Source organism: Lepus europaeus, chromosome 1, assembly GCF_033115175.1.
Source record: "Lepus europaeus isolate LE1 chromosome 1, mLepTim1.pri, whole genome shotgun sequence".
NCBI lineage: Eukaryota > Metazoa > Chordata > Mammalia > Lagomorpha > Leporidae > Lepus > Lepus europaeus.
In genome coordinates this window covers 112553835-112574485 of record NC_084827.1, presented here as the reverse complement: position 1 = coordinate 112574485, position 20651 = coordinate 112553835, and the positions used below count along the sequence as shown (strand labels likewise).

General features: G+C 36.6%; 1 protein-coding gene across 5 annotated transcripts in view; it reads right to left on the bottom strand.

The window, feature by feature from the left end:
• Window positions 1-7315: 7315 nt before the first annotated feature.
• PPIG (peptidylprolyl isomerase G) overlaps window positions 7316-20651 on the bottom strand; it is a 55531-nt gene continuing 42195 nt past the window's right edge. For all 5 annotated transcript variants that reach the window (XM_062187674.1, XM_062187682.1, XM_062187690.1 and 2 more), the window contains exons 10-14: window positions 16703-16916; window positions 15136-15303; window positions 13275-13362; window positions 9434-9570; window positions 7316-9244 (exon numbers count right to left, since the gene is read on the bottom strand). In XM_062187674.1, the coding sequence (XP_062043658.1) occupies window positions 8134-9244; window positions 9434-9570; window positions 13275-13362; window positions 15136-15303; window positions 16703-16916 (1718 nt within the window). In that variant the 3' untranslated portion in view covers window positions 7316-8133. The remainder of the gene's footprint in view (window positions 9245-9433; window positions 9571-13274; window positions 13363-15135; window positions 15304-16702; window positions 16917-20651) is intronic.

Sequence of the window (20651 nt, the reverse complement as noted above, 5' to 3'; positions counted from 1 at the left end):
GGAAAAGCAGTAGAAGATGGCCCAAGTCCTTGGGCCCCTGCACCCACGTGGGAAGACCTGGAAGAAGCTCCTGGCTCCTGCTTTCGGATCGGCGCAGCTTCAGCCGTTGCGGTCAATTGCGGAGTGAGCCAGCAGATGGAAGACCTCTCTCTCTGCCTCTCCTCTGTAACTTTCACTTTCAAATGAATAAATAAATCTTAAAAAAAAAAAAACACTTTTGGACTGTCATGCTATTTTCTGTAGTAGCTTTACCATTTACAATCTATGCACATTTTCACCTTAAAAAAATATTAACCATCTCAAGTGGCTATGAAGTGGTATCTCACTATGGCTTTGGTTTCCATTTCCCTAATGAATGGTCAAAGACCTTTTTAAAAATGATGGTTATCTTAAATCAATTCCAAATCCTTTCATCTTTGCATCATTTAGTGTTGAGTTGTAGTTCTTTATGTAAGGATTTGGAAGTATTTTCTCTCTTTTTTTTCAAATTTTTATTTTTTTATTTTTTTATTTTTGACAGGCAGAGTGGACAGTGAGAGAGAGACAGAGAGAAAGGTCCTCCTTTTGCCGTTGGTTCACCCTCCAATGGCTGCCGCGGTTGGCGCGCTGCGGCCGGCGCACCGCGCTGATCCGAAGCCAGGAGCCAGGTGCTTCTCCTGGTCTCCCATGGGGTGCAGGGCCCAAGAACTTGGGCCATCCTCCACTGCACTCCCTGGCCACAGCAGAGAGCTGGCCTGGAAGAGGGGCAACCGGGACAGGATCGGTGCCCCGACCGGGACTAGAACCTGGTGTGCCGGCGCCGCAAGGCAGAGGATTAGCCTAGTGAGCCGCGGCACCGGCCTTCTCTCACTCTTTAGATTGCTTTTTCATTGTTGTCATTTGCTATTTTTTCATAAGCTAAATATGTCATACATAAGAGAACCAAAGAACCTTGAGGTTTTCTTTACCTTTCTACTTAGTATGTTCTAGAGATCACAGAGTAACAGTACAGATCTTTATTGTTTTTCCAACTGCCACAGTAGTGTTGTATGGATGTACCAGTTTATTCAACCACTGGCATACAAGTATTTCTACAATCAACAGCTTTGTGCATGTTGTTTTATTTTGTCAATGTAGCTGATACACAAGAATGGTAAGTTGAAGTATTAATTTTACAATGTATCATTCCCTCAGAGGCCAAGTTTTACAGTCAAAATTCTTACTATGATTCTTTGGGAGTCTGATAAAACCTCTAATAGCAATACTAAACACACACACACTTCTGCATCTAATTGCAGGATATCCACAGTACTCTCTTAAAAACAGCACAGCACTCTCACCCAAAACTAGATGATTGTGGTGAAGTCTATCTGGGATGAGGATGGGCCACCTGTTTTTAAACAGGTGAATCTGTGAGTAGCCGTTTTATTCTGAGTCATCATTGTGAGCACTTTGGAATCTAAATTTAAAACTCTGGGGGAGGGTGTCAAGCTACCACCTGGACACCCACGTCCTATACTGGCTGCCTCTGTTTTCCATCCAGCTTCTTGCTAATGTGCCTAGGAGGCTCGCTCGCTCTCTCTGATACAGTTCCTGGCTCCAGCCTGGCAGCCCTAGTTATTGGGGGCATCTGAGGAGTAAGTCAGTGGGTTGAAGATCTCTGTCACTATGCCTGAATTTTTAAGTAGAAATTTAATAAACCATGCTTTAGACTTTTTTTTTTTTTTTGACAGGCAGAGTGGACAGTGAGAGAGACAGAGAGAAAGGTCTTCCTTTGCTGTTGGTTCACCTTCCAATGGCTGCCGCGGCCGGCGCATTGAGCTGATCCGAAGCCAGGAGCCAGGTGCTTCTCCTGGTCTCCCAGGGGGTGCAGGGCCCAAGCACTTGGGCCATCCTCCACTGCACTCCCTGGCCACAGCAGAGAGCTGGCCTGGAAGAGGGGCAACAGGGACAGAATCCGGTGCCCTGACCGGGACTAGAACCCGGTGTGCCAGCGCCGCAAGGCGGAGGATTAGCCTATTGAGCCATGGCGCCGGCCTGCTTTAGATTTTTAAACCAATTAAAAAAACCCATACATACCAACTCCTGAATTGTGTGCAAAAGTGCTTGTGTTGAGAGACCTCAATGAACTAACAAAAGCACACCTGGTGGAACATTAAAAATCTTTAAGGGAAGCACAACGAATCTGACATCTATAGGATACCACAGGTTATTACTAGCATGAGGTAGCCAGGATGTTACATACACTACTCCTAATGACATCCTATCTTTGGAAAGCTGGATTTTCAGCAGTTCATATGCTAAAACTCACAGACTGCACAAAAAGTACTACAGGAAAAATGGGGTGGTGGTACACAATCTGAAGGTTTGGGGAGCTGTGCAATGACCAACACTTGCACACATCCCATTTGTAAAATTGCAGTTAAGAATGAAATCACACACACAGTTCAAAAACTTCATGGAAATGGAAATTATAAATTGTTTATTTTTGGTGAAAAAAATTTAAATCCATGCATATCACAGGTTTTTGAAATTTTATGGAAAATGCTTATGAAAAACTTATGCATGCTTGAGTATTTTCAAGAAACTCTTAAAAAAAAAAAAAAAAAAAGAGACACACACATATATACAAGGTGAGCTCCCATATGCTAGCTCACTCCCCAAAGGCTTCCTAGGACTGGTAGCTAAGGAGGTGGAAGCCATGAGCAAGGAACTCAGTCAGGGTCTCCCACATGGATGGCAGTGATCCAACTACTTAGGCCATCAGCCCCTGCCTCCTAAGATTTGCAACAGTAAGAATATGGAGTCAGAAGCCAGAGTTGGGAATTCAGCCCATGTACTCTGCTATCCAACATGGGCATCTTAAAACATCAGGCCAGATGCCAGCTCCTCATAAACTTTTTGAACTACTCATATATTTAAGAAAAATTTCAAATGGTACTAAGTTGTAAGGATTTAAATATCATACAAAACTTATATAATACACATCTATTAGGAATTTCCTTTGGCTTAGGGATTAACAACAGCATGCTAGTTTTATTGGGATGTAAGGGCAAAATAAACAAGTCTGGGAACCTTTGTCATACATTCTTTGCTTTAAATTCAGTTTTTAAAAGTATTACATTTAGTGGTAGTTACTAATTTTAGATACAGCCATCTTCATACTGTGAAACAAGTATAGTTTTACAAAATGGCTAATAACATTAAATGTGTTATATAACCAAGTTAGTTGAGTGAAAGGTAAACACAAGTTACTAGTATTTCTTCCTTATATGCACAACTTATTTTAGTTACAACTGGACTGTGCATTCTACTAACATTGCACATCAAAAACAAAATGAAGGCTATACAAATATTTTTAAATCAATCACAAAATAACTCAATGAAACCAGTACAGCAAAGCAGAAGAAATGCAACTGCTATAATCTGGCAGTTTGGTAAGAGAAATCTGTACATAAAATGTGTAGCAAAGACATAAACCACAGAACCAAGGCATTTGGGATTCTAAGAAAACTCTGATAGGAGGGGAAAATGCATAAAAGTAATGCATCAGCACTTACAGCATTAGGAAAAAAAAGTTTGGAAGAGAAATCTACAAAGAAAACCGAAAAGGCAAATTGATTCCAAAAGTATTTTAATAGTTTTTACAGTTCATATGCAGCAATCACATTTTATATATTCTCCTGGCTAAATAAAGCATTTACAAACACTCCAGATTTTAGTTTAGTACGCTTTTAACACTCTTATTCACATATACAAACCTCTGAGCGTTCAGAATGTTTTTCCTACTCATGTGTTTTCCCTAAGTTAACTAGGAAAATTTTCCCTAAATGTGTAATTTAAGTAAAACAAGACAACTAGACAATTTGTTGTATAAAAGTGAATTTGTATATGGCCTTACAACTATAAATATTAAAACTGACAAGTACAGAATATATTAGTCTTCCTAATACTGAGAAATTAAAAAGTAATATTCTAGTAATGCATTCTAGTAATGCAAATTCCTTAAGTTTAACCTTAAAAAGTCTGTTTGCCCAAAAGACATGCTGCAATCTGAAGCATTATAATTACACACTTACACTAGAACTTATTCTGAAACCTGGACATTGTCACTGCTGCCTAACGGCCAAATTCTTCAAGAAGGTCGGCACTGTTAAACTCTGTTCAGTTTTCTCATAATAAATGTAATTTTTATCTCCAAGGGTAAAATAAAAGTATACTTTAGTTAGCTTAGTTTCATTATTTAGCTTTTACTCAAAATAAAAGTAAAAAAACTAGTAACAATTTAAAAAATACAAAACCAAACTGTTGACTATAGTATAGTTTATTTAATACAATGTTTAACTATAAAAATTAATACAGTTTTGAAGATTAAATTTTGTAAAATGCAGAAAACAGTTCAACAGTTACTAAAGAATAACGAGAAGCAGCATTTTGAAACTAACTTTACAATTGAGAAGACAACAGTTTTATTTCTAAATTTCATTAAAAAAATATACATCACAGTGACTTCTGAGCTAGGAAAAGAAGTGCATTAACTTCATTATTTTCCCCTTTCACAAAGAGAGCAGCCACAACTTTGAACATCCCCACATAGAAATGCTCAACTCACTTATCAATCTTTCAAAGCACTATAAACATACAAAGGGGAAGAAAATATACAGCATGTGCTTTTGGTAACACAAGAAATTTGCTTTAAAAAATAAAATGAAAGCATGTACCAGTCCCTCTGCTACCTCCTGTGTGTGCACGAGTGTGCATCCACACCCACCCACCCACCCACCCACACACACACCTTTCAACCTTGCTAACTGTATTTTCTTATTCACGTGACTTCCTTTTCTTTTCCTTTAATACTTACTACTTTGTCACACAATAGGCCAGAGAAGTTTCATTTGCCTGAATCCCTTCAATGCAGTTGAGAAGCCCACTGTGGGAATGTGTCCCAGCCAAAGATGCACTTTTTGGGGCTTACTTTATTAATTCTCTAACCAAGTATTTGTAACACTTTTACAAAATAAAATGTCATCAGCCTAGTCCCTGGAGTTTTTTCAACTGTAAAAGTGAGTCCAAAGCAGAGTAACTACAGTAAACACAACTAAAAGTAAACAGAAAAATACTAATTTTGTTTCTTTAAAACAATCAATTACATGGTACATATGTAAATTTGCCTTCTGGTGAAGGCAAACTCAACAAGTTTCTACAGAAGTTTAATATAAAAAGTTCAGTGTGATGAAAACCATTGCCATTTGGACCAAAGCACAATAAAGTACTAAAAGACATACTAACCGGCTCTAAATGCTAAGTAGAAAATACACTAGAATTGTTAGTGAATACCACTACTCAAAATAACAAACTCAATGTGTGTCTGCCAATAAGATAAAGAAATCTTTACTGGTTTTACTTTCACATCTTCCACTGAGCAGAACAGTCAAAGGCCATTAGCAAAGCCAACATGCAATAGTATCACACCTGTGCAAAGACAGATTTATCAAAGGAGTTCTTTGCAACTTCTGAGGGTGTCAATTAAGTGATTTAAACGACAATGCTCTCTGACTTAACTAGAGTAATTTAAGAATGTTCTAGAACAAACACTCTACTGCATATTTTACATTAATCTCTTTTGTCAATTTCTGTAGTAGCTGTTTACCCAGAAAAATGATTCACACAATTCCACATAATGAAGAAATTTTCAGTTACCACCAATCAAGCAAAAACAAAAACAAAAATGGCATAAACTATCTTTAAATGGATAAAAGGTTATGAAATCAAAAATAGTTTGAAATGAACTACATAAGCTCAGCTATGAATGTAAAATCAACTTGATGGAAAAATCAGTAACTGACACTTAGAAAAACAATGTTCAAAATAAAACTAAAGATAACGTAACTATTAAAAATGTAAGGAAAGAAAAGGACTATTTTGAGCTGTGTCATTCCAATACAAGGGCAGACTTGAGGTACAGTTAGTGCTGCTTTATTATTTTCTTAAGATTCTTTAAATTCTGAAAACAAAATCTAGTTGATTGTCCTCTCTCATTTCAACTACTTCACCACATTTTTTCTGCAAAACCAGCTAACAAAGCTTAAAAAAAAAAAAAGGCCTATAAATAATGCTTTAGCATGGAGTTGCTCTTCCGATAACCCAAACAGGAGAATATTACTTAATAGAAAATTTCCCCTTGTGGTAACTGTTTTAAACTAAGATTCGGTCAGTTCTTGTCCATAATTTTTAAGAGATAAAGCTCTGGGATCAGACACGATAGAAGTATGTTTCCCTAGCATGGCCCTTTTTTTTTTTTTTTTTTTTTTTTAGAAATCCTTTCTTTAATTGCACCTTTCTTTAAACTTGATAATTTATAACAAAGATTTTGAAATGCAAGTCACTGAATTTAAGACAAAATAATTTGATTAAAATACACAATAGATTATACAGCTTGTGCACTAAGACTCAATTATCCCTAATGTGGAATTATGGTCAGTCTCTTAAAGAATTGATCACCCTGGCTTATAATAAACATCTAGTTTTATCATGATCAGAGGGAAAAATATCAGAAAAAATCCACTGTGGATATTTGCTTCAAGGTATTCCCAAGTTAGAATCCAAACGTATCACTGTTGGCATTACTCTTAATGGGAAGTATCAAGTTAAACATTGCTTCATTCAGTACAAACAGCATCGAGTAGCTACTGATTTACTCAGAAGCCAACTTGGTAACAGAACTGACACTATAGTGGCACTATTAAAGTATAACTCTCTCTAGAGACGACAGGATTCAGAATTTTGAAATTTCTTTTCAAATGAGGCAGGTTTTGTGTTTGCTGGATGTTCAATGTTTTATTTGGGAGATTTTACAGGATAACATCACAAAAATAGCAAAATACAATGCACAAAACTCTGAATAGATTTTGGATATGTTCAGTGTTTAACTCTGTAAGTTACCAAGTTTTGCAACTTTCTACTCTGTTCTATGCGGCAATGTATACATGCCCAATTAAAATAATGTTAATAATAATGGTATAAAGTCACCTGAACAAAAAGAAATGAGAGTCATAAACATGCAACAGCCGATCATGAAACACATACAGAAAAGATGGATATTCTTGCCATTTGAAACTCACAGCTATCAGAGTTAAAGAAGTCAATTCAAGTTTAAAAAAAAAAAAAAAAACCATGCAGACTTATCACTCAACATTATATAGGTTAGGGCCAAAAAAGAGAAATCTTAGAAGTTAATGTGTAAATACTAACAATTTTTAGGATTTTTCTAGCTTAAGTATTATGTTTTAGTGAAAAAAGTATTTTTTCTTTTAGAAGATAGCAATAACAACAGTAATAAAACAATGTTCTCAAAAAGCAACAATTTCAACTCTTCATACCAAAAACAACATAGAATTAAGAATTACAATCCAACCTTCCAAAGAATAATTCCCGTCCAATGCTATACAATAGGAACATAGGCTTGATCAGCACATCAACTGAAAAAATATTTAGGATTTTAAAAGGCAGTTAAGTAAAACAAAACCAAACAAGAAAAGTATTCAAACAAAATGGCTACAGCTGGAACCGTAAAGAATAAGGTATAAAGCACTTTATAAATAACTAAATATTTATCTATTTTAAAGCACAAATTACTGTAGAATCAAAAAAACTGCCCAAGATCTCAAGCTGACAAAATCCTGCTTCTGTATAATTCAAAAAAATTGCTGCAAGCCTCCATCACAAATGTAATCAGAAAAATCCATACTAGATTTCTATTAGTTTCTAAAGTTACTTTAATCATGAAAAACAAGAACTTTTTTTAAACAATGTATTCCAACAATCATTAAGCTTATTTCCAAGCGGATGATTAAAGAAATTGGATGCTACTGGTTGACTGCTGCAACACAAAAATGCATACATAAAATAGTTTAACACAGCACACAGTGTTACACCAAAGTGTTTTTCTCATTTCAAGTTTATTAAAACTTTAGCAGTACAAATTATCCAGGTGCAGATTATCAAAAGATCAACTCAATGAAGTCCACATAAAAAAAAAAAAAAGACAAACATAAAACAACCCAAAAACAATGAAAACAACATAAAGGAGATTCATCAGCAAGTCTGTAAAACTTAAAATTTGAGACAAAAATGAAGTAATTATACAGGACTCACTCATCCACTTTTGTCTTCATCTGTTCCAGGGCTTGATTCATGATCAAATTTTTTGTTTTTATCATGTACATGGTCATTTTCTTGACCCTTTGATTTTTGGTATTCTTTTTCAACTGAGGATCTCGTCTTCTCATCTTCCTTATTTTTCAGCGAGGAAGACTTTAATTCATTGTCCTGACTGCTTTGTTTCATTTTCGAGAATGGACTTTGATCTCTATCAGATTTCTTTTCCCTGTTATTCGAACTATTATGATCACGACTTTTAGAGTACATTCTTTTCTCACTCTCAGAATTTTCTTTTCTATGTGAACTCTTACTTTCTTGGTTTCTGTATTTTTCTTTGTTTCGGTTTTGACTTTCTTCTCTCTCTGAACTCCGGGAATCTCTCCTTCTCCTCCTCCTGTCTTTACTTCTGGATCTTCCTGGTGTTGCTCGTCTCTCTCTGCTACGGGATCTGCCTCTTCTCCTGTACTCCAGTTCTCTGTATCTGTGGTGCTCCTTGCTTCTGCTGCGATCTCTGTCATGGCTTCTAGACCTCACTCTTCTGCTCCTGTCCCTACTTCTGCTCCGCTCCCTTGTTCTACTATTGTAGCTGTGTTTACTTTTAGTTACATCTCGTTCTCTACTCTTAGATTGTGCACGTCTATCCTTTTCCTTACTTTTATTATGATCATGCTCATTACTTTTCGATTCTAATTGTTTAGACTTCTCTTTACTTCTACTCCTTTCCTGATCTTTTCCTTTAGAATCCAATGGCTTTTCTTTTTCTTTAACATTCTCATGATCTCTTTCTTTGCTCCTTGACCTCATCCTCTTTTCTTCATGTCTATTATGTTTTGAATCTCTTTCCTTACTCTTTGATTTCTCTTTGCTCTTACTTCTGCTTTTAGATTTGGCCCTTTTCTTCACTTTGTTTTTATTATATTTTTCATCTTTTTCAGAGTTTTTTCTGATCTCTCTCTCTTTGCTGTTAGATTTATGCTCTTTAACTTTCTTTTCCTTTTCACTTTTTCTGTTTGGACTCTCAGACACATGCCTGTGATCAATTACTTTTCTCTCTTTTACTCTAATTGGGCTTCTTTGATTTTCTTTTATTTCATTCAACTCACTCCTAAAAAATAAGGAAAAAAATATTTTCAGAAATGTTACCAAGTAAAGAATGGTGTAAATTTTAGCTACAATGATACTCTATTTTCCTTAAAGTACAGAGAAATAATTAAAATGCTATTAACAAAGTAACTATGTACAATAGTTAAAATATACTAATCACTACATTTGAAGTAATAAAGTTAAATCTTACTTATCCCCTTTGATCCATCTTTCACCACTTGATACCCTCATTCTTTGAGCTCTCTGCATCTCTTGCCTCCAATGTGGAGGAGTCTCACTACGTCTGAAACGATCCCTTGATCTGGATCTGGAAGGAGTTCGATAACGCTTAAGAAAATAAAAAGGGGAAAAATTAATGTATAAAAATACTTGCCTCTCAAATATCTTTAAAAATAAATAAGTATTACAGCAATAACTAGTATATATTCTTCTTGGTTCAAATAAAATGTCTGATATCTCTATGCCTTTAAAATTTCCAAATTTTCAGATAGGAAATCAATAAAGCACTTTAAATAGTTATACCACAGATTCCAAGTAAGAAACATTAACCACAGAAACTTACAAGTTAGCCACTTGTATCTTACCACGGAACGACAGTCATATCCAAGTGATGCTAGATCAAACTCTTATAAGTTACCAAGTTCCAATTTGATGTCTCCCACATTATGAGAAAAACTTAAAAAATGTGCAGATGTTTATTTATTCAACCAAAATTCATTCAGCCCTTGGAGAGTTAACCACTCTACCACATATTGAGGAATGTTAGTGAGCCAAGAAATATTTGACTTTGCTCACCTGGAACATGTTATTCCATGGGCAGAACACATTAAAAGATATATAATCACTATTATTAAACATAGATGCAGCTAAAAAAGTAGGAGTGTAAATGGAAAAGAGCTGCTCCCAAAAAAATCGCAAAGTGATCTGACCTAGTATGGTAGTGTGAATAGTTAAAACAATGAAATCCGAGAACCAAAGAATGCTCATCCTAGGGAAGGATAAGGAAACAAGAGGTAAGGGGCTAAGGATAAATGAGTGAAGAGCAACAGAGATTAGGCAGAAAAAATACCATGTCTATACAGCAGGTTTTAGAAATTATTAGAAGACAGATTAGTATTAATTATAGCTAAAGCTAAAATAGGAAAAAAGAAGGAAATATAGAACTAGATACTTCTAAGGAAGTAAGCCTGCACTAAGTTTTGTGAGGTCTTGTAGGCTATCATAGTAATTTTGGATTTGTCCTAATATTAATGATAAAAGAGGGACATAATGGTAAAGGAGATACTTTTTAAAAAAATATTTATGTATTTGAAAGGCAGTTACAGAGAGAAGGAGAGACAGATACAATCTTCCATTTGCTGATTCACTCCAAAAATGGCCACAATGGCCAGGGCTGGGCCAGGCCAAAGCTAGGAGCCAGGAGCCTCTTCCAGGTTCTTGGGCCATCTTCTACTGCTTTCCCAGGCACATTAGCAGGGAGCTGGATCAGAAGTACAGCAACTGGGACTTGAACTGGCACCTAAATGTGATGCCAGTGGTTTTTCATTTCTAAATGACATTTCTGTTACTGTTAAGAAAAAGGACTACAAAAAGAAAAGAAAAGAAATAAGGGCCGGCGCTGCGGCTCAATAGGCTAATCCTCCGCGGGCAGCGGAGTAAATCAGTGGATGGAAAATTTCTCTTTCTCTCCCTCTCTCTAAAACTGCCTTTCAAGGCCGGCATCGTGGCTTAACAGGCTAATCCTCCACCTTGCGGCGCCGGCACACCGGGTTCTAGTCCCGGTTGGGGCGCCGGATTCTATCCCGGTTGCCCCTCTTCCAGGCCAGCTCTCTGCTGTGGCCTGGGAGTGCAGTGGAGGATGGCCCAAGTCCTTGGGCCCTGCACCCGCATGGGAGACCAGGAGAAGCACCTGGCTCCTGGCTTCGGATCAACGTGATGCACCGGCCGCGGCAGCCATTGGAGGGTGAACCAACGGCAAAAGGAAGACCTGTCTCTCTGTCTCTCTCTCTCACTATCCACTCTGCCTGTCAAAAAAAAAAAAAAAAAAAAAAAAAAAGAAAAAAAAACTGCCTTTCAAATATGAAAAAAAAAAAAAAAAGAAAAAGGACTAGATAAGTTATTTGCAAACTGTGGTCTAGGGATCCCACATTTTGGGGATCTAAGAGGTCAAAACTACTTCAAAATAATATATTATTTGCCTTTTCCACTTTCAACCTTTCATTAGCATATAGCGGAGTCATTCAGAGATCACATACATGTTCTGATATTATTGCCCTCATAGCTACTAGAATATGTTCTTACATATCCTTATGTTTTAAATATTACTCATTTTAATTTTTTAAAGATTTATTTATTAATTTGAGAGGCAGAATTACAAAGAGAGGGAGAGACAGACAGAAAGCGAGTTCTTCCATCCTCTGGTTCACTCCCTAATTGACCACAGTGGCTGGAGCTGGGAGAATCCAAAGCCAGGAGCCAAGAGCTTGTTCTAAGTTTCCAACATGGATACAGGGCCCAAGGATTTGTGTCATTTTATGCCGCTTTTCCAGACACATTAGCAGGGAGCTGGATTGGAAGCAGAGCAGCCTGGAGTTGAACTGGCATCATATGGGAGTGCCACAGGCAGAGGCTTAAATTACTACATCACAGTACTAACCCCTCCTTTTATATAACTCGCATCAATTAAAGCTCTTTTGGGTCTTCAATAATTTTTAACAGTGTGAACCAGAACTGAGACCAAAAAAGTTTGAGAATTACCAAAATACAAATTAGAAAGCCATTTATAAATTAGACATTATGATGATAAGCTGAATTAACATGGCAAGAGTAAAATTTTCTGAAAGCAGATGGATTTCAGAGTATTTAGTAGGTAAAATTGAGAAGACTTGAGAATTAATAAGATATATGAGGCATGAATTAAAAGGGAAAATCAAAATGATTCCTGGGCTTTAGGTTTAAGAACTGTGCAGTTTGTAGTGCTACTTGCTGAGACCAGGAACCTAAAGAAGGACTAGATCTGAAGGGGAAGCACTTATGCTCAACTCTTGACAGGCTAAGTTTGCAGTATTCCTTAGTCAAATAAACCTTTGGTGGCAAGAACAGATGAAATTTGATAGTTATCAACTATCAATTACTCCCAGCCATGGGAGTAATCAGACTGTCCATGGAACACATATAGTATGAAGACTTGGAACCCTGAAGTAGTGTAATAGTTAACAGTCAGATAGAGGACTATGACCTAGAACTAGAAACAAAGACAGGAAGAAAATGTGCGAAAACAACAAGAAGGGAATATTACAAGGAGAGAGCTAAAAGGAAGACTGTGAAGGATATACTGGATTTTGTGACATGAAGCGGACTATATTGCAAATGCTATTTTCAGTAGAATACTGATGATAAGAAGACACACTGAAACACTGCAAGAATGAGTTAGAAGTAAGGAAGTATAGTTAAGTTTCTAAAGTTTTGAAAACACAAGAAGACATTTCCATTCTGATGAAGACAATACAGTCTTAAAGAGAAAGAGAATGAAACATGAGAAAATGATTAATTCCTTCTTTACTTTGAACAAGAATAGAGGTATGGTGGGCAGAAACTAACAAAGGCCACAGAAAATTTCAATCCCATTTTATACTATGTAACTGTAAAATCCATTTATACCTCATGGATTTTAGATCTAGAAGTATCAACATGCAAAAGTTACTATAAAATACGCGTGGAGAACCATTTTTCTGCTAAGGGCCATTTGGAAACTTGTAACATCATTCACAGGCCATATGAAATTATCAACTTAAAAACAGGCCTATTACAGTTTTATCTCGAGTCCTGCTTGCCAGATCAAATATTTTGTAGGCATTATACAGCTTATGGACCTGATGTTCCCCACTCCTGCTATAGACTATGAATTCAATATTCACATCTTCCTTACATTTAGGAACCTGTTCAGTAAAATAACATCTAGAAAAACACTCAAAGTATTTAAGAAAAATAAACTCAATACTATTAAGATTTCTGGAGAAAGAGTCACCTACCCTTGGTCCTCTTCCTTTAATTTTTCTGCCAGACCTAGTAACTAAAAGTCGTCTCTGGTATGACGCAGGCTGGGAGTTAGGCAGGTTGCTAGAAGGAACCAAAATAATTGTTAATACATATTGACTTTATAAAACTGAATATGGAGAATATAGTTTTGCTGACTGTAAATAAATTCAAAACAATAATCAGTAATTCTCAACCCAAAATGCTATCAATTCCTAGTAAGTATCTGGAAGAGTATGGGAGCACTTTTTCAGCTGTCAGTGAGTAGACTATCACCAGTTATTAGTGCTCAGGAGTCAGAAACACTAAGTTTTGTAATGTGTGAGGATGAAGAACAATGTTGCCCCAAAATGCTCATCATGCCTTGTCAAGAAACAGTTATATACTCATTTCTAATATGAAGCTAATTGATAATGCTAAAGAATATCAACACAGAAGAGTTCAGAAGTGGTACATGCTTTTCAGAGAACAATTTTAAAGTATCTTATCCCACAGTATCTTGTTATCCTATTGGTAACAACTATGGAAGGAGGAGGAGGAAAAAGGGTTGGAGCATGGTCGGGAGGGAGGATAGGGTAGGAAGTATCACTATGTTCCTAAATATGTATACATGAAATACATGAAACTTATATAACTTAAATAAAATTTTAAAAAAGAAAAAAAATAAATAAAAAACAGGGAAAAAAAAGAAAATAATGTGAATCACAGAGATAAACTTGTGTGAATTAGGAAACGTTCACATAATAAAAGGGGAAATCATGTTTTCAAATAGTCATATGAGGTAATATTTAATCAGTACATTCACAAAAGTTCACCCTAATATAGTTTAAATAGTCTCTTGTACTTTATTTCCTTAGAAACATCTCTTCCTAGACTAGCAGAAAAATAAACTCAACTTAGGACCACACTGTGGCACAGTGGGTTAGGCTACTGCTTCTAACATCGGCATCCCATATCAGAGTGACAGTTCAAGATCCAAGTTACGGCTACTCCATTTCCAATCCAGCTTCCGGATAGTCCAAGTACTTGGGCCCTACCACTCATGGGAGACTAAGATGTACACGGCTCCTGGATTCAGCCTGGCCCAGACCTGGCTGTTGCAGCCTTTTGGGAAGTAAATCTGTCACTGTACTTTTCAAATAAATAAATCTTAAAAAAAAAAGAAAAGAAAAGAAAAGAAAAATACACTCAACTTAATTCATTAAAATCACCCTAAATATCAAATAAGTCATTCTTACTGTTGTACTGTAAAAGCGTAAGGGGATCACGTGGAATGTTATTACTTGTATGTTTGATCATAACTAAGAAAGACTTCAATTTTTTTACTAACTTTAGACATTACTATTAAAACAATTCACAAAGAACCAACAGGACTACTGATTAATATGGATTTATCTAGAAAAATTTCAAAGTAGTTGAGCATGATATCAGCTTTAATTACCACACACTGTAAACCTGATAAGGAACACAAGATATTTTCCTATTACATATATTTTAAAAACAAGCTTAAGAGCTTAATGCACACAAATAACACAGTTAAGACCCTATGTTGTTTTACTGGTTTAACAATACTATTTCACCTAGTATGTTGTTTTCATATCTGTAGTGCCTACTATCTTATAAAGTAAATTTTACTGAAAATCTGCTTGTAATTTAACTCAATTTATCTTTCTAGCTATGTACATGGTTACCAAAAAGGAGTTCCGCTAACAATATCCTATAAAAAAAAAGATTTCAATTTTGGGACAAAGTCACTAAGTAAATTTGTCTAAAGTTAAGTAAAAACTTTTCAAAGTGAGGAAAAGTTCTAAGTTTAAAGTATGTAGGGCACTCTATAAAAAATACACATTTACATACCACTCTCTCTCTCTTTCTCTCTCTCTGTTTTTCCTTTCCTTGTCATCAGCTTTAGGAGGACTTTTTCTCATTAGGAATCTATTTTCTGGTATAGGAGGGATCTCTTCTGGACGGACAGTAGACTGGGGCTGCACTTCAAGATTCTCAGCTTCACTTTCACTAGATGCACTTAACAGAAACACAGAAAACAATTGACACTTGGTTATTATGTACATATTCAAAATATCAATTGTTGATATACCCCTTATATTCTAATATACAGACAACTCGATCCCTCCCAAAGATGTGATCACAGGCAAAATCTAACTCCATCCTCTAAAAAATTGTCTAATGAAAGCCCCAAACAAAATATTTCTGTATATTCTCAAAAAGCATTTTGCCATAAAATGAGTCTAAAATATGACACGTGGGGCCAGTGTTGTGGCAGTGGGTAAAGCTGCTGCCTATGATGCCAGCATCCCACTCCACTTCCTCATCCCCCTCCACTTCCAATCGAGCTCTCTGATAAAGGCCTAGGAAAGCAGTGGAAGATGGCCCAGTATTTGGACCTCTGCAACCATGAAGGAGACCGGGAAGAAGCTCCTGGCTTTGGATCAGTCCAGCTCTGGCTATCGCAGCCGTTTGGGGGAGTGAATCAGCAGATGGAAGATCTGTCTTTCCCTCTCTTTCTGTAACTCTGTCTTTCAAATAAATAAACACATCTTAAAAAAAATAAAGTAATTGCTTTTGAGACCACAGGCAGATAAAGACAAATTTTAGTCCAAACACAGATTATTTTGAACAAAATGGAAAAGAAACTAAATTATGTGAGCATTATGTGTTTTTTTCCTTTATGCTATCATAACAGCAAGAGAGATAATGGACAAAAAAGCACAACAGCCCATCATATAAAACAATGAAAACAAGTTGGTTTCCTATATTCTCATTAATCCTATGGTCCTCCCATACAATGTACAAGCCTATAAAACCAAAAGCATCACTCTACTGAATGAACATAAAATAAACAAAGGTTTTTTTTTTAAAACTGGAAACCCATGTACCCAAATTTAATTTACAGTTGACAGAATGTTAACACTGATCTTATGATATTCCATGGTATAAAAGATTCCTATTTTAATTGATCTAAAACATCAATAAATTTATTTATATTTTTTTTTCTTTTTTTTTTTTTGACAGGCAGAGTGGACAGTGAGAGAGAGACAGAGAGAAAGGTCTTCCTTTTGCCGTTGGTTCACCCTCCAATGGCTGCCGCGGTAGCGCGCTGCGGCTGGCGCACCGCGCTGTTCCGATGGCAGGAGCCAGGTGCTTCTCCTGGTTTCCCAGGGGGTGCAGGGCCCAAGCACTTGGGCCATCCTCCACTGCACTCCCTGGCCACAGCAGAGAGCTGGCCTGGAAGAGGGGCAACCGGGACAGGATCGGTGCCCCGACCGGGACTAGAACCCGGTGTGCCGGCGCCGCAAGGCGGAGGATTAGCCTGTTGAGCCACGGCGCCGGCCTAAAACATCAATAAATTTATTTATAAACAGAGGGAACCAGAATATAAAGCTAGGATTATGAAATTAAAGACCTTTTCTTGCTTTTCTTTCGCTTCTTCTTTTCTTTCTTGTGTTTTCGGGAATTTTTCCGATGTTTCTTTTTTCTTTTTTTTGATTTCTCTTCAGAAGCACTTTCAGAATCCGAAGAATCCGAAGAGGACTGAGAATCACTTGAGCTATCTGAATCACTGGATGATGAGGAGGAAGATGATGATGACTTATGCCTTTTCTTTTCTTCTTTTTTAACTTTAATGAAAACAAAAAAGTTATGGGCACCAGTTTTCAGACAACCTTTGTAAGTGGAAATTAAATTTTTCGGCAGACTTTCACTGAGTCTGGTATTTACTCTCAGCTTATCCAGCTACCTGATCCGATGGGTATAGGAATGGAATTAGGTATGACACAGGATTAGAATCCAGATCTACAGATTTGTGGGTCAACACAAACAATTTTTGAAAGGTATCATCTAAGATGCTAAACTAAATTAATGTTAAGAAACACTAAGTTTTAATGAAGTACAACTAAGATTCCCAGATTCAAATCTTCTTTTTTCTACTTTTTCTCTTCTCAAGATTGGAAGTAAAACTGGAATAAGAAAATAATAACAAAAAAAAAAATACTCAACATGAAGAGATAAGAAACATGATTCTAAAGACATGAGGCTTATGTTTTAATGTCTGAGTATTCTTCTAGTGATTAGGAAATCTAGCTTCAGTTGAAGAGCAGATTCACAATTCATAATTTGAAGGGAAGTCATGTGCCCATGATGAGTAACTGTGTTTTGGTATGTCTATGAAAAGTAATTTTTCAAGCTGAAACTCTACTTTGGGTTAAGGAATTAAATGATTTTTAAACAGACTCAAAATCTCAAATGCTCTCTGGACCAGGCAACTAACAAACATGAAGCTAACAAGATGTATCACATAGAAATTTGAGGAAGAAACAACAAACTGAGTAGTGTCTGAGCATTTAGTGATATGTTAATTCAAAGCATAATGGGTTTATCCTTTATTTAAAGACTTTATTTACTTATTTTAGAGGTGAAGTTAAAAACAGAGAGAGGGAGACAGAGAGAAAGGTCTTCCATTCACTGGTTGACTCCAAATGGCTGCAACGGCCAGAGTTGAGCTGATCCCAGACAAAGAGCTTCTTCTGGGTCTCCCACATGGGTGCAGGGCCCAAGCACTTGGACCATCTTCCACTGCTTTCCCAGGTCATAAGCAGAGAGGTGGATTGGAAGAGGAGGAGCTAAGACATGAACCAGTGCCTACATGGGATGCTGGTGATGCAGATGGAGATTTAGCCTACTACGCCACAGCACTGGCCATTAGCATGGTTGTTTTGAAGAGACTAATTCAGGCCAAAGATGGAAAACTGATATATGGGTGGTAATAACAATACACTAGAAAATAGTAAATATATTTAAATCCATAATTTCACAGTGATATTAATATTGCTATACTAGAGAATGGGAATGAGGTATAAAAGCTAATGTATTGGGGGGTGGGGGGGTGACGCTGTAGCGTAGCAGGGTAAAGCCACTGCCTGCAGTGCCAGATTCCATATGGGTACCAGTTCTAGTCCCGACTGTTCCACTTCCAATCCAGCTCTCTGCTATGGCTGGGAAAGCAATGGGAGATGGTCCAAGTGCTTGGGCCCCTGCATTCATGTGGGAAACCTGGAAGAAACTCCTGACTCCTGGCTTGGGCCTGGTCCAGCCTGACCGTTCCGGCCATTTGGGAAGTGAACCAGTGGATAGAAGACCTCTTTCTCTGTCTTGCCCTCCCCTCCTCTAACTTTGTCTTTCAAATTAATAAAATGTTAAAAAAGAAAAAAAACTGATGTAAAGGCCTCATTCAACCAAGCTGAGTCTACCTTTCTCATCCAGCCATGTTCCTCAGGACCATGAATCTATTATATGTAGTATCTAGACACCACTAACAGTTTCACTATGTTGTTGCTTTGCCAGCCGTACTGTTTCCTATCCTGTATTTTTTTTTAAAGGTAAGTAAACTTAGCATTGGGAAAAGCCTATTCTTTCTCATGAGTCTAACTGTGATTCTGAACCCCCAATCATTGCTGCTGCTAATGCAGAATAGGTAAGCAAACATGTAAAAAGTGAAAAATCTATGTTTATACATATATACATACATTTAGTACAATATATGTACTAAAATAAAAATCTGAGAGGTATGCAGGAGAAAGAGGGATAGAAAATTTCTAAAGGAATCTAAAAGAGCAAAATAAATTCATAAGATATGAGTAACTTTAAATAAAAATCAGACTATATACAAATAATATATACAAGTATATATATACAAGTAAAATGAAAATAATCCACATAAACACAAAATATGCATGTTAAAAATATTTGATAACAGGCCAGCGCCATGGCTCAATAGGCTAATTCTCCCCTGCGGCGCTGGCACACGGGGTTCTAGTCCCGGTCAGAGCGCCGGATTCTGTCCCGGTTGCCCTTCTTCCAGGCCAGCTCTCTGCTATGGCCCGGGAGTGCAGTGGAGGATGGCCCAAGTGCTTGGGCCCTGCACCCCATGAGAGACCAGGAGAAGCACCTGGTTCCTGCCTGCGGCGGCCATTGGAGGGTAAACCAACGGCAAAAGGAAGACCTTTCTCTCTGTCTCTCTCTCTCTCACTGTCCACTCTGCCTGTCAAAAATTAAAAAAAAAAAAAAAAAAAGAAATGGTGTTTGAAATACAACTTAGAAAGCTCTAATACTGAAACATCCTCTTTTCAGATTTGTTAGTATTATGCTTGAGTAAACTTTAATTTATCCTTTTCCTATGAATCTGCTCAGAAGAAGAGAGAAAATGGTTAAGGAACAAATGACAATTAAAGAACAGAAAAGTAAAACAGCAAAAATGGAGATATAGCAATAGCAATATTACTTCTGGTAGACTGTAACTTGAGACTAAAATCTATGTTAACCTAAAATTTAAAAATGTGATTAAGATGCTTCAGAATATGAGTAAAATACTATCATTCAGTACGTTTAAATGAACAGTCCATATCTATATCTATATCTATATATCTATCTATCTATCTATCTATATATATATATAGAGAGAGAGAGAGAGAGAGAGAAAGTCAACATAACACTGGGGCATGGATATGAAGAATTAAAGAGAATAGGGCAAAGTTCTAGAGAAAAGCAGATAGAACATGGGCCCTGTACTCACCAAGCTTATACCCTATTTGGACAATACAGGCCAGAAAATGAGTTCAACAGCAAACAGCATCAGAAAATATTTTAGTAACACATTTTATGGACATCGTCTACTAACTGTATATGGATTTAGAGGTAAGTACAGCTTATAAGCAATTGAGTAGAAAGGCTTTGAGGAAGTATAGTCAGTTCTGCTGTAACACATACAAAGTGGCCTTAGAAGTAAACTTGTTTTTATAGCCAAATGTTCTTTAATAAAACTGTTAAGAACACAACTATGGAAAGGACAGCTCTTTTAATAAATATTGCTGGTAAAACTGTATATCCACATGCCGAAGAATGAAACTAGATGTCTGTTACTACATACAAAAATCAACTCAATGAATTAAAAACCTACATGTAAGACATGCAACTACTGGAGGAGAAAACAGAGGAAATCCTTCAAAAATATTGGAACGGCCAGGATTTCTTGAATCAGACAACAAAAGCAAAAATAGACAAATGAGATTGCATCAAACTAGAGAATTTCTGCACAGCAAAGGAAAATAAGCAAAAGAGTAAACAGACAACCTATAGAATGAGAGAAAAGATCTGTAAACTATCCACTTGACAAAGTGTTAATAATCAGACTACATAAGCAACATAACAACACCATAGCAAAAACAAAAAAAGAAGCCAAAAAATTTAAATGAGCAGTAGAAACAGTTATATCTCAGAGGAGGACATAGAAATGGTCAAGAGGAACATGAAAAAGTTCAACATCACTAATCAGGAAAATATGAATCCAAACTATAATG